At 34.0% G+C, this 15390-nt stretch overlaps 1 protein-coding gene across 2 annotated transcripts in view; it reads left to right on the forward strand.

Annotated features, from left to right (window-relative positions):
• Positions 1 to 15390, forward strand: part of LOC143231707 (exosome complex exonuclease RRP42-like) — a 55258-nt gene that overhangs the window by 27911 nt on the left and 11957 nt on the right. For both annotated transcript variants that reach the window (XM_076466310.1, XM_076466311.1), the window contains exons 4-7: positions 1428 to 1593; positions 3984 to 4054; positions 4659 to 4782; positions 7906 to 8061. In XM_076466310.1, the coding sequence (XP_076322425.1) occupies positions 1428 to 1593; positions 3984 to 4054; positions 4659 to 4782; positions 7906 to 8061 (517 nt within the window). The remainder of the gene's footprint in view (positions 1 to 1427; positions 1594 to 3983; positions 4055 to 4658; positions 4783 to 7905; positions 8062 to 15390) is intronic.

Here is a 15390-nt window from a genome sequence, read left to right on the forward strand (position 1 = left end):
CCATTGTTGTGGTGTGAACACCTTTTCCAAGCAGATGAAACATGACTTTAATTAAAACCCCAGGTCACAAGAAACCAACCCTTTTAACACCTTTTCCAAGTTGGTGAAACAACTTTAATTAAGACCCCAGGTCATGAGAAACCAACTCTTCTAGGTGTTGCATCAAAGTTTGAAATATTGTATCCCAGAAAGTGTTGATTGGTAGAAATAAATTACATGAGTCTACTATTCCGAATCTTTTTTTCAGATTTGAAATCTAAGAGGTAGGAAAAAAAGAGACAGCTGTATATAATAGTAATAGTTTTAGAGGCTTCAGTGTTTCCATCATCTCCAGAACCAATATTATACACCTTGCCTTCTTCTAATATAATTTGATTTTGATGTCTCAGATCATTTGTCTTTCTCATAATTGTTCTATCTCCACTTTCAACATAATTTTTTTGCTTCTAGTTACTATGAATTGCTTTATTAGATAGAGCAAAGGTAAGCAGCATATACAAATGCCAGAGGCGAAGCAGTCTCCTTTCTTTCTGTGTTTATGTTCCTGGTAATGTATATGTAGCATCTGCACATTCACAAAACTTCTTGCAAATATCAGTTCAATACTTTACAGAGAACCAATCCAAAATAGGTCAGTTTTCATAAAACACTTAGATCTTATTTCTAATAAGGTCTTGCATCTTTTATGACTTTTTGTTACTGGTCAATCAGGTAGTACAGTGTATCTACATCTGTTGAAACCACATTTTATTTCACTTTTATGGTTTGTTCAGCAGTTTGAGGCTTTAAATACACCCATCTGTAATTAAAATATAAAAAATGTAGTTATGGTTGGAATATACCAAATTGATGTTTAGATAATGTAATACATTCTTCTGTCTTTGACTCTGGATGATTCTGGCATTACTGGTCACATAACCTACTTGTGTTCTGTCATAAAGTTGAAATAATTTTTGGTTTACTCTGAAATTCTTACAATTCGTTAACAAAATAGAAATTTTTTATCATTAGGAACATAAAATTCAACAATTTTGCCAACATACAAATTTTTTTTTACTGTTTTATTGGATGAATCTCAATTGATTTACTTTTTTTTTTTCTGAATTTTACTTGTAACCCACACAAACTAACTGTTTTTTTTAATTTTGTGTGACAGGTTATTTTGTGGTATTACTTTCAAAAGTGTAGAACAACTTGAAGATATTTTGCATTTAATTCTTTTATAATTATATTGTAATGTTTTTAATGACTTAATTGGATTAATAGTGTATGTGGAAAGCAATAAATGGTCTCTGCATTCAAATATGTTAGTAAAGTGCTTTAATGAATTGCAGGATTGTGATATTAAACAATATATTGTGAATGGGCTTCTTAACTTTAATACTTTTCCCTAGAAAGTGAGAAACTAGATGGTTTTCTGCTTTCAGCACAGCCAATGCTGATCCAGAGTTTGAAGGACGGGGTGGTGAAGACCTCGCCCTTGGAATTAGCAGTGCTCTCTCCCAAGCATTTAGCAGTAGTAACTGCCTGGATCTTTGTTCTCTTTGTGTGTTACCTGGCCAACAAGTATGGGTGTTGTACGTAGACATCTTGGTATGTACGTGTTTATCAGTGTGGGTGTAATATGTAAATATCTTGGTAAGTTAAATCATTCTGTGGTTTGGGGGATATCTGGTCAGCAGATACTGCTGTTGTTTGAAGACACCATGATGACTACTTCATCAGAACTTGTTTAATCAATATCAGATAAGGAGTATTATAGTTTAAAGATACTGTAAAATATAGTGTTTATTGGTATATCATAGCTGTATTTAATGTTATATAAAAGTATTTCTGTTGTCTTGCAACATCAAGTATGAAGAAGATGGACCAGTGTTTAACATCAGGTATAAAGAAGAAACACCAGTGTTATTTTCATATGTGAAGCATGGTTATTCAAAAATACATTTCTTCTTTATGCTGATAAACCATTGCTTACAGACTTCTTTTAACATTCGAATATTCACTGAGATTGTGCTACCTAGTTCTCATTGTTTGCTGTTCATAAGATCATTATACACAATTATAAAACATGTTGAAAGTCTTAAGACTTTGGGGTTCTAGTGCTTTTATTGATAATTACCACATATAATGTAAAACATTTCTAACCAATGTCTGAGTAACCATAACACTGTATGCTACAGTTCAAGTAATCTTATCTCGACTAGATAATTCTTTTTTCCAAAATTATGGTTTAGCTATCCAGTGTTGAAGAAATGTTAGGTTTTGTGTAAGCTAGAGGTGATGACACATTTCTAAAATAGAAGATGGAAAGTGTTGATGCAGAATGCCAAGTGTTTTTAGTTTTGATGTATCCACAAAATAGCCTGTGTCTAATGAACTTGTAGAAAAGTAAGTTGATTCAAAAACTGGTCGTTAACTTTTGTTTATACTTTTTCTCACCTTGGGGCCAAAATATTCTGTTTCATAGCTTATTATTTAATATTCATTTGTAGTAATTTTCTCAACAATTTGTTTAATTGCCTATCGAATCATATGTGAATTATTATATGCTACCAGATGCCTATTGAAACAATTCAATGATAAATTTTTTAAAACTAGTGATTAATAATAAATGTGCAGTCAATCCAATGATTTGCATACACGCAATATGATTGTTTAGCGGGCTGTTTGCAATTTTCTTTTGCCATTCTATGTATTAATTCAATAAGTACGATTGCATTGGATTTCTTTTTAAGCAAAAAAGACTGACTAGAATGCATTAAGAAAAATGTTTGGGTTTAGATGCAATGAATACATGCAACACAATAGAATATTAGGTATTTTTTTTCTTTTGCTGGATGCTGGCATTCCTTGTCATTTTACTGATTGTATAAAAAACTGCTGCTGAAGTGAGCACTTTTTGACAGTTGTCATTTCTATAAAAAGTCTCACAAGGAAGATAATCAGTTCAATTTGTTTGACATGGTACAAAAACATCATTCACGTATATAATATTGACATGGAAAAAACAATATAATAACACAACAACAACAAATTTAAACTAAATTATGTTTTTGTGTGTATGATTTCCTCATAAAAAAAGAATTATTTTGGTTCTTGATAACTTTTTCTCACATTGATTGTTCAGCATGTACAGAGGCTGATGGAACAATGTTGATATTCATATGAAATTGTAAGAATTGCTAAAAAAATGAATAAATGTCCTTTAAAAAAACATTTTTATATATGCATATATGAACCCACCAGCAGCACAGTGGTATGTCTGCAAACTCACATCGCTAAAAACCGGGTTTCAATACCTGTAATGGGCAGAGCACAGATAGCATATTGTGTAGCTTGGTATGCAATCCTATACAAACAAACAAATATGTTTCTACAATTATGATTCAGTAGATACAGATTATGAGAGACAGGTGTTGCCTATTATGTATATATATATCATTATGAGAGACAGGTGTTGTCTCTTTTATATATATCATTTTTAAATAATATGCACTTAAGTCACCTGTTTGTTCTATACTTTCTATACTCACCCAAAGAAGAGCATCTATGCTCAAAAGATCACTTGGAATGAGAGAAATACCTGTTTGTTTTTTGTTTTAAGTTTTAGTTATACCATCTTATTCCCAATTTGGAAAACCTGGTAAAGATTTGGTTATGTTGGTATCTTATTTGAATGGTAATATTTCAAAAGGTGTTTAGCCAGTTAATATCTCATGTAAAACCAGATAAGATATTCTACTGTGAATGTCGATTTTTATTGTTTGAGAAAGACAGTCATCTTAGTTTTGATGTCAACATTTTAACCAGATTGATTAATTTTGATAATAATTGTAGCAATGCACAATTAACATAGCTGTGCAACATGAATAAATATTTTTATAGCAATGTTATATTGTTTTAGTGGGATTTATATATGAATTTGTGTGTTAATAAAGTGTGATTTATTAAATAAAACTAATGCTTTATTTTCTTAACAGATCCTTGAATATGGTGGTAGCCTCTTGGATGCAGTTAGTCTTGCTGTGAAAGCTGCTTTGATGAACACAAAGTAAGATGATCCTAAAGTGCAATCAGTCGTACTTGTAGAGTTAGATGATCCAAGACGTGCAAAACCAAGTGCAGTTCTTGTAACATAGCTTTTTCTCAAATGTTTAAATATCATAAAAACAAATAATGAGTTAGTGATAAAAATGATAAAACTCATTATGGGGGTTTTATATTGTACTTAACATTTTTTCCAAAACTATTTTTTAAAATTTTTTATCCATAAGGATTTTACCACATTGGTCCACATGGAGCAACATTCTACTGGATGTATTAGAATATTTGAGCATTTTTATCTGTTGTGTATTTTGAATTTATTGTTTTAGGTATAAACTTGTTGAATTAAACATTTGTTTTTACCTTTAACCAGAATCCCTGCAGTAACAGTGAACACTACAGAAGAAGGTAGTTCTGAAATAGAAGTGTCTGATGATCCTTATGATGTAAAAAATCTAGATGTATCCAAAGTTCCATGTATTGTCACTTTAACTAGATGTATTAGATGGATGTATTAGAATATTTGAGCATTTTTATCTGTTGTGTATTTTGAATTTATTGTTTTAGGTATAAACTTGTTGAATTAAACATTTGTTTTTACCTTTAACCAGAATCCCTGCAGTAACAGTGAACATTACAGAAGAAGGTAGTTCTGAAATAGAAGTGTCTGATGATCCTTATGATGTAAAAAATCTAGATGTATCCAAAGTTCCATGTATTGTCACTTTAACTCGGGTATGTAGGATTTAAAATTTTGAAATACAAAGATATAGGTTTTATTGAGCAGTGCTAAAAGGACAGTTTGAACATAATAAATACTCAAGTGGTATTACAGTTGAAATCTTTTTGTAGACACCTTTGCCAGTTCAGCATTTTTTTTATTTGTTGTTTGGATTCTTTGACTCAAGACAGGCCTTTGTGTATTTTTTTTCTCAGTCAAATTCTTTTATCACAATTTTTTCATCCTAATATCTTTATTGCTACTTATCTCTTATGCATTTAATATACGAATGATTCATTTATCCCTTTTCTATTCTTTTTGCCAGTCTAGTCAGCAGGTGTTTTCTTAGTTCTAATTTAAGATTCTTGCTTTAAAGTCTTTGTTTTATATTTTCTAGTAATTTTCCTTTGAGTGTTTTCAGTTACAGGTTGTTGATGTAAAATTAGTTCATTTTCACCATAATATTCTTAACTGTAAGGTTTTCTTTCATTCTTGTAAATTGTACTTTTTGAAGTATTGGTATGCTTGTCTTTTTTTTTTTTTTTTTTTTACAAATCAGTTTGAGTATTTTGGAATTTGTCTTCAAATTTCTTTTTCAGAATGAACTTCTTAACTTACTTTTACTTTTGATTGGACTTTTCATTGTAAATCAATTGATCTGAAGGTCTTCAAACTTCTGTCCTTTTTTTAACATTTGGTATAACTTTTTTATTTACTTCCTATAATGCACAAAAGACTCGTGTCCAGCCATTGATTAAACTGGTAGAAAGAATTATTTTCATCACTTACACTTCTTTTTTTTTTTCTGACAGCTTTTGGAGTTATTCTTATGATGTGTTCATGTTAAAGGTGGCCCATATAAGATGAAATTACAGTTTTTGGAAACTGTTCTTTTCTCTTTGGATGGCAAATTGATCATTATTGGGTATGAAATGGCTTCTTATAAAATAACTTTTAAATGCATAAAAATTCCTTTACATCTATTCTTTCATTAACCATTATTTCATTATTCTGGTCTCCCTGTTATTTGGACTACTGCTCCAGAATACACCTTATGGATATATACATTCATCTTTTTCTACTATCTCTCCTTAAATCAATAGAAACAGACTGGCTTCTATTTGCTTCAGGCAAACTTCTCCTTTTGTAGTAACAACCTGATAACATGCATATTATTTTTATATAGAAACTACTATTTCATCTTTCAGGAATGTAAGTGATCTGAAACAAACTGATAATTTTCTTATGTCTCATGTCATGATTCTCTTTGGTTTTAGTGTTTCTAATTCTTTTATATATTCTTTTAAGTCTATTTGTTGTATTGATGTTTTAGAAGTTTGTCAAGCTCAAAGGTCATTTTTTTATTTCTTCTGAGAATTTGAAAAGACACTTCAACAAATTCTACAGAATGTGTCTATATGCCCTCATCAACTGAAACAAGTTTTAAACAGTTTTCATATTTTCTTTGCTGTGAAGAATATTTGCATCATCCACACTGCCAGTCTTCCTGAGTTTAGCTTCCCAACAACATTGTAAGTGATAACCAGTGATGACGAGAAAACCCACTTGTAGAGAAAATATATATATGTAAAAATGGCTCATTTGCATTGAGAAAAATTTTTACGTAGATGAGGGAACAACGTTTGACCTTTGAACCTGATGATGACTGAAGATGGTCGAAACGTTGTTCCCTCCTCTACATAAAAAATTTTCTCAACCCAAATGAGCTGATTTACATATATAAGGCTTCTTTAATTTTGTGTTCATTTATGTTTGTTTCTTTGTGTAGTATTTGGGTGTTTTCTATGATTATGCTGTGTTTATTTGACTTGCAGTATTCAAAAACGTGTGAAGGTGACCTTTTATATTCTTTGAATCTGGTTCCCATTTTTCTACCTGTTTCTCCAATATAAAAGTTGTGGCAGTTATCACATTGTATTTTATAAGTAATGTTAGTGTGGTGTTTGTCAGTGTAGATTTTACATAGTATAGATCTTAGTTTTGTGCCTGGTTTTCGAATAAATTTGGTATTAACTGGAGTGTCATATTTTGTTTCTAGTTTTTGCCAAATGTTGGTTATTTTTCTGCAGATTTCAGGAATATATGGCATGCAGCAGTATATGGTTTTGTGGTATTTTTAATTTGTGGGATATATTTACTTCTGTTAGTTGATTTTGGTTTTTGTGTAGGTGTGTGCGTGTAATGTTTCCTATGGTTTATGGAGGAAACTTATTGATGTTGATGAAGTATTGTTTTATTTTGTCTAATTTGTCATTAATTTTATTTGGTGAGCATAGTTTTATGGCTTTGTTTATTAACATAACCCCCTTCAAACATGTGGTCAGCTATCTGTCAGTTTCCTCTTTGTTTCTTTGTGAACCTGACGATGATGATGTTTTTACATATAAACATTGTAAGTGATGTTTCTCTCTGGATGGCATGCATTCAATTTGGCAGCAACTGGGACTAATCTTTTTTACTCCTTGGCAGAATTAACCTGACGTTTTTATGGTTTTACAATGCCATAGATGGTAATGTATGAAATTAAGAAAAGCTGCAAATTACCTTTGGTTCCTGACAACATGTACAACTTCATTTGCTGATAACGAATACTGTTTTTCTGTTAGCTTTATTTAGTCAAGGATTACTATAATTTTCTACCTGAATAAAGAAAGTGAAATCAATGTGTTATCTTTCCAGAATGCTATGTATAACTTATAGAGTAGTATTTGGATTCAGAGGCATTCTTAAAGATGTGAAATGAGGAGAGGATAGGGCATTAGAAAATTGGTTAGTGTAAGTTTTTGAATATCACACTCTGAGAGCTACAGTCTTTGTTTTATAATGTATGTGATTGCTTTATTGGAACATATGTCACTAGGGGTACATCTTTTAACATCTTAACTATGTATTACAGTTTCTGAATTGTCAGTATAGGTGCACACATGTATATTGAGCACTTCCCCTTGAATCCTATGGAAATTACTTTTTAGCATTAATTACAGTAATATTTTCCTCATGTAATGTTTTATGGTTGTTAGATAATTTAATATCAAAATCATAGAATATTTTACAAATTATTTTAAATATACATATGTGATTATAAAAGCCACAGTAACTTTCTCACTACATTATAGGTTAGTCACAAGTTTGTAGCTGATGCTACTAAGGAAGAACAAGCTTGTAGCATTGGTCATCTATCAGTTGCCATAACAGAAAGTGGATCACTAACAGCAGTACGTAAAACAGGATCAGGAAGTCTTCACCCTGAGAGTATTCTGGATGTTTTAGAGGTACATTAGAGTTAAAAGAGAGTTGACATTTAATAATTCATACGTGTGTGTGTGTGTGTGTATACTTTTTACGTTAGTAGAAAATATCTGTATAAGGTAGGTTAAATATAAATTATTATTAAACAATATTCATACAAAACAATTGTATTTTTATTTGGTAACATTCTGTAACTTAGGATGATAGTTCTACTGTCAATAAATAAATAATAAAAAGCTATAAGTATTCTTTGACTTGCACTGTTTTCAAATGCTCCAGTTATTGAGGATCTTAAGTTATTAATTTATCATTATTTAAAGTACATATAGATAATTATACAATGTTTTTTAGGGGGAGTGTTTCAGTTTAGAAGTAATTAATGAATTAATGTTTAAAATTACATTTATTTCACTCTAATATAAAATATATTTTCTGGTGCTTCACTTCAGTGACAAAAGTTTTTCGAGAATAAGTTATCCAGAATGGTACTACTGTCACATCACCCAAGCCAATCTTGACCTTTGTTTGCCCTCTTGATGTTGCTAAAATTTTTCAATTGCACTTCAGTCTTTTATACCTCTATTTTTTCATCATTACAGCAAAATGTGCTGATCATGTGACTATTTTCCACCAATCACAGCTCAAATTACCATTGCAGTACAATCCTTACTTTTTCAGTTGGCATTCTAGTGTTTATACGTGTGTTTTAACTTGTTCCCCATGTGATCACAAGACTTTGATCACAACTTTATTTTCAACTTGTAGTGTTTGATATCCATTGTTTCTATTCTTTTGTTTTAGAAATGCTTCTGTTTTCAAATTTTACTTTATTCATGTGAAATTGATACTTAATATGACAGGTGTTGAAATTCCCACCATAAATAGAGTACTAGTCCTCACGTCTCAAGGCTAATGATGCTTGCCAGAGAAGCACTGGCTGCGGAGAGTTCATGTCTTATGTTTGGCCAATGTTTTTTTGTTCCATATATGAATTTTTGGGAAGACGAATATAACTACTGTGTGGAAATTGTTTTTCTGTGCCACTTATTGTTGCAACTCCATGTAATCTGCTTGATTAGACATTGTTCCTTTCCAAGAAGATTTGTGGTAAGTTTTCAATGTGTATTTCTTATTCCCTTTAAGTATACTCCAGTGAGCTTCTGTGAATTAGTCTAATTTCTGCACTTGATAATTTAGGTTATTCATGTTTTCTTTACTCAGTGTTGGGTAAATTATATTTTTATATTTCTTTTACCATATAAATTTAGTTTAAACTTTTGTTTAGATTTTGGTTATTCTTCTGTTTTGTTTTCACTGTCAATATTAATTTGCTCCTTTTTTCAACTACTCTTTATGTCTAATTGGGGAATAGATTTGAGTTAAACTTGGAAGCTCCCATTCCCTTTGGATTCTTCTTACCCAGTGGATGTTTCCCCAAGATCACTTGGACCATCCCTTCCACCTGGGATTAGGTTTGTTTTGAATTTTGTGCAAAACTACACAAGGGATATCTGTGCTAGCCCTCCCTAATTTACCAATGTAAGACAAGAGGGAAGGCAGCTAGTCATCACCACTCACCATCCACCACCAACTCTTAGGCTACTTTTTTACCAACAAATAGTGGGGTTGACCATCACATTATAATGCCCCAATGGCTCAAAGAGCAAGCATGTTTGGTGTGATGGGGATCTGGACCTGTAACCCTTGGATTACAAGTTGAGTGCCTTAACCACCTGACTATGCCAGGCAACTGGGATTAAGACTGATCTTGTTTGGTGGCTCAATAGAAACTTGACCGTGATGAGGGTGTCTTTTCCTTCACCTTGTAAAAAAGTCTCATATGTTTACAGATGCTTCCATGGTGGACTTTAGGGGCTTTTCTCAATTCCCCAGAGTCTTTGGTTCAATAGTCCATCAAGAAGGTTACTCTCCAAGTACTCATCCTGAAACCTTTCACAGTTCATCTCCTCCCATTCCTGCAAATGTGGGTCGTCATGGTACTTTTTGAAAATTTCATTGCTAACATCTGTATTATCAAGCAAGGGGAAACAAATTCCAAATATGTGTGTTTTTAGACTTTGGATCTCCAGTACTAGACCACCTTCCAGGACATTCTGTTCTGACATGTGATGTTTCCAGTCATGAATCTTGAGGCCAATCACTCTTTTGCATTTCAGTGAAACTCTTCATCCTCCAATTTTCTGTTGGAGTGATCTCAACTGGGAACTCAGCATTTATATATGTGTGTGTGTATAATGCATTTTCTGCTCAATGGAATGCCTAACTTCCTTCCTTTCTTGGCCTCCAGTTCTTCACACCTAAACTCTTGATAGTTTCCATCCCAACATCATCATACTCTAACTTCACATTTGACTTCTCTCTGGTACCATGCCTCAACTCTGTGGTTCTCCTCTCTTGTAGTATCTTTTTTTGCCCATACTGCTCACCCTTACTTCTTGTCTATATATTAATGGCATTGGTCTTTCTTCAGACTGGTTTATTCATGGTTTGTGTGTTCTGTTTAGGGTTCTTCTGTCAAACACCTTCCTTTCTTCCACATTTGGAATTCCTTCTTTTCTCTGACAATTTCTCTACTTTTCTAATCCTAACTCGTGGTCTGTCCTCCATATTCCTTTGTTCTGCTTTTTTGTTGTCTTTTATGCCATGTTTGGTTCGCCTTTTGAACCTTTTGCAATGCTTTCCTTGTACCAATTTTTCATTAAGATGTATTTTTTCCCCTTCTTTCATGCAGTTACCTTCATTTTCATATTTATGCCACATACATTTCCACATCATTTATCAGTTCTCATGTGTTATCTGCTGTATAAATCGAGTGTTCCTTCACAGGACATTGGCTGTCTGGGAAGGTTGTTGGACCTTCTGTTTCCTTACCTTTTTTTTTTTCTTTCCTGTTCTCCAATTTGAATTTCATCATCTACTTTGCCTAGTTCTTTAACTTCTATGTTATGTGGCTTGTATTGCCTCCTTACATGATTTTGTTTGCTGTCTCTGCTCTTTTCACCTGTTGTGCACACTGGTTGTGTTTGTCAACTCATATCACTGGTATATTCTGACTTTTCCTTGGATGTTTGTCATCAGCATTTTGTTTCTTCTCATCCAGTTTTGTGACCTAATTGTCTTTAGGTCTTTGCAAGATCTGTTTTTTGGAGGATCATTCATGCTGGTATGTAAACAACTCCGAATACATTTGTTACTTTTTATCTGCATAACATAATTGTCTTCCTTCTGTAGCACTTCTGCATACCTCTGTTCACCATTTCCTGGGGTAAGTCAACATATTATTACTATTTTCTGCATTAATATATTGATATACATAATATTCAGGATACCACCTTGTGGTGGGTGTTGCTTTGTCATATATGCTGAATATTAGATCTTGGTACTAAATTTTATACTTCCATAGTGCTAACTATAGAGATGGAATGTTTCTGCAAGACTCATGGATTTCATGAGTAAAGCAGATATGGGGTTTTGTCCATTCTTACTAACCCATGATTATTACAATCAGGGTGTTTCTGTTTTTCAAAATGGGGAATCAGAGACACCCATTTCACCATCTCCAGTGTTTCATTTCCCCATACTCTCTAATGTGTATTCCTTCCCTTTTCTTCTAGTGGTGAACTGTGGAGTGGAATTTGTATGATAAACTTTATAGTAACATGTATCCACTCTGTGAGAAAAGGGAAATCTTCATTATATTTTGTGTTATGTAATACTATAATACATTCAATCCAAGGTGCTTCCACTGGATGGACAACACTCATTGATCCCTCCAAATATTACATTCAAGATGATCAATTTTATACAGGGTGCTTCCACTGGATAGACCATACTCATTGATCCCTCCAAATATTACATTCAAGATGATCAATTTTATACAGGGTGCTTCCACTGGATAGACCATACTCATTGATCCCTCCAAATATTACATTCAAGATTATCAATTTTATACAGGGTGCTTCCACTGGATAGACCATACTCATTGATCCCTCCAAATATTACATTCAAGATGATCAATTTTATACAGGGTGCTTCCACTGGATAGACCATACTTATTGATCCCTTCAAATATTACATTCAATATATCAATTTTATACAAGGTGCTTCCACTGGATGGACAACACTCATTGATCCCTCCAAATATTACATTCAAGATGATCAATTTTATACAGGGTGCTTCCACTGGATAGACCACGCTTGACATCAATAACATCACAAGACACTACCCCTGCATGTTTTATGTTTTTTGCCTGTGCAGATCACACTTCTTTATCTTTCAAAATATTACATTCAAGATATAAATTGATCAATCTTATGCATTGGATGTTTCCTGCCAAGATAGACTACACTTGACATACTCCATAATTTCACTTGTCATTTCCCTCTGGATGTTTTTGCCCAAGTTGACCACACTTGATGACCACACAATCTGTTACAAACAGTAAGTTAAACAAATATAAAATACTACGTAAGGTGCTTCTACTGGACGTTTTCTTTATAGGTGGACTGAACCTAACATAATCTGACATATACCAAGGTTCTTCCCCAGATGTTTTGCCCAGGCTGACCACACTTGTCTTCCTTAATATACATCTAAAGTGCTTATCCCAGCTGTTTCTTGCCCAGGCAGACCACTCTTGTTAATCTTACAATCTTATGCAAGATGCTTTCACTGTTCTTGGCATAATACAACCTATACCTAGATGGTTCTCCTGGATGTTGTTTGCCCAGGCAGATCAAACTTGGCCTATTCTTATGCAATTATGGTGATTTAGCTCTAGCCATGTATTCTAGGCATTTTCTTCAAATATGAATGTTATTGTGTCATGTACTCACACTTGTAACATATCTGAACATCTTACATACTATCTGTTGTCCATGGGCAGAGTCTGTATTATGACATGGGTCCTGTCTATTAAGATTCATCCTATGTGTCTTTGTTCATTACTGAACGATGAGCATACTTATTCTAGTAGTAGTTTTATACCCCACAGGTATGTCATCTTTTATAAATATAGCACCTCTGTTCTTTCATGGCTGTTGTTCTCTGCTTGTTTGATTACTTTTGCACCTTCACAAGGCCCTCAACATTTGCAATGAGGGGTTCTAGCTTTGGGTGAGGGGAGGTAGTACTGTTTTGGAAGCTACATTTTCAGTGTTAGAAAATGTTATTTCTGATAGATACTTACCTACTTCCAACCTTTTCTCCCCACTGATTTGCCAGTGTATTTGGCTATTCTTGAAAGTGAGGATTATGCTGCAACTTTAGAGGGAACTACTTGTGCTATTATAGATGGTGTAGTATGATTAGTGGAGAACAGTCACGTGATCAGCACATGTTGCTGCAGTGGTGCAAAAGTGATGGTGTATAAAAGACTTGTCCTTTGGTGTGGATGCCTATATGTGGTAAGGGAACCTCCCAGAAAAGGTTTGCTTTTTTCATTTTACCTCCTTTGAGATTTGAACATTCACCAATGTATTTGCCATGTGTAGTAATCTGTAAAGGGGAGGAGAGAATCCTGGTTGTTCAGCCCTAACACACCACTCTGGCCTTGAATTCTTGTAGATGGCTTTGAGGTGGCCCCTTCCAGGATCAATAGGCTAGTCTTGTTGGACTAAAATCAACTGCTTACCAGTGTTGGACATTCTCAACTGGTGTTGTGGACATTGTGTCTGATGCTGGTGTTTTGGTAGAGTACTCACAAAACTCTGGCATTATTGCATTGTCTTTGTTTGGCAATGAAATGCATTTCCTGGTAGGTTGGATCAGTAGGCACTAAATATTTCTTCTTTTTTTATGGATCTCCCAAATTCTTAAAATAAAATTGTAAAAAACACAACTGATTGGTGAATGACCATGTCTTGAAGAATCTGAACAGCTGTCCTCATGCCATTCTCTACATCCTTACCTCATTTTCTCATCCTGCATTCTTTGTCAGCCATTATGACAAATTTCTATCTTTTTTTATTTAGAAGGGGCTTCCAGGGCTTCCTGGCTTTCCAGTCAAAAATTATGTTCCGGGGACATCTTGGTGGAAACATCTACCACAAAATACAGTGAACTTATCTTGAATTTGAAGACCATTGAGGATATGCCCATTGAGATTACAGTCTATGCTACTTTAAATTCTTTATGAGGAGTTATTGTTAAGAGGGATTTAAAGAGCATCCCCAGATTGGAGATCCTCACTGGTTTCTTCCACTAAGAAGTTTTTGCAGTGCAGCACATCTCCACTCATAAAGAAGGAATTATGATGTTTACATCACCACGTCCACCTACCACTGTTAAGGCAGGTTATCCGAACCGTGAGGTACAGCCATATGTTCCCAACCCTCTGAAATTTATCCAGTATCAACAGCTTAGTTATTTGAAAGCATTTTGACATGTGCTTGTTGAAGTGGCAAAGACAAACTGGATCCTCACTGTGTTTATTGTACTGGTTCTCACCCCACTAACTCTCGATATTAGATGGAGGAGAAAGAAGTACAGTGATTAAAAACACTTAACAATGTTTCTTATCTGGAGGCTTGAGAGTTGTTGTCCCTGACTCCATCACAGACATTTGCTGCTGTGCTATGTTTCACAACTACAGTGAGTGTGCAGATAGCACTTTCTGTTTTCCTGTCAGTTTTTTCACATTATGTGGAAAGTCTTATGATTTCAATGAATAATCAGGTTGGCAAGTCAACATCTACTTTGGAGATATGTCCCCACCATTCTTTCCAGTAATTACCTGGGTACATCTTCAACCCTGGCTTCTGGTCTCTACTCAGGTCCACCTTCTTTGGCCCAAAATGCAGAACAATTATTTGTTCACACTCGTAAGTAATTGGAATGTATGTTAACTAACAGAGACCTGTCCATTGACCAAAGAGACCCAAGGCAGGATCCATGGAGGTTGAAAGCCCTGATAAATAAAATTAGCATAGTCATAAACAAAAAGGAATATTTCTTCAGTTCTACCCCATTTGGATACAGTGGAGCTGTTGAGGTTTCCATTCTAATCTGAATGACATTAAGGCCATGAATGATTCCTATCATTACAGGAAACAGAGCCTGGCATGGTCAGGTGGTTAAGGCACTTGGCTCATAATCTGAGAGTTGTGGGTTCGAATCCCTGTCACACCAAACATGCTTGCCATTTCAGCTGTGGGAGCATTATAATGTGATGGTCAATCCCACTATTTGTTGGTAAAAGAGTAGCCCAATAGTTGGCAGTGGGTGGTGATGACTAGCTGCCTTCCTTCTAGTCTCACACTGCTAAATTAGGGACAGCTAGTGCAGCTAGCCCTCGTGTAGCTTTGTGCAAATTTCAAAAACACACAAACAA

This window comes from Tachypleus tridentatus, chromosome 11 (assembly GCF_004210375.1).
Source record: "Tachypleus tridentatus isolate NWPU-2018 chromosome 11, ASM421037v1, whole genome shotgun sequence".
Lineage (NCBI taxonomy): Eukaryota > Metazoa > Arthropoda > Merostomata > Xiphosura > Limulidae > Tachypleus > Tachypleus tridentatus.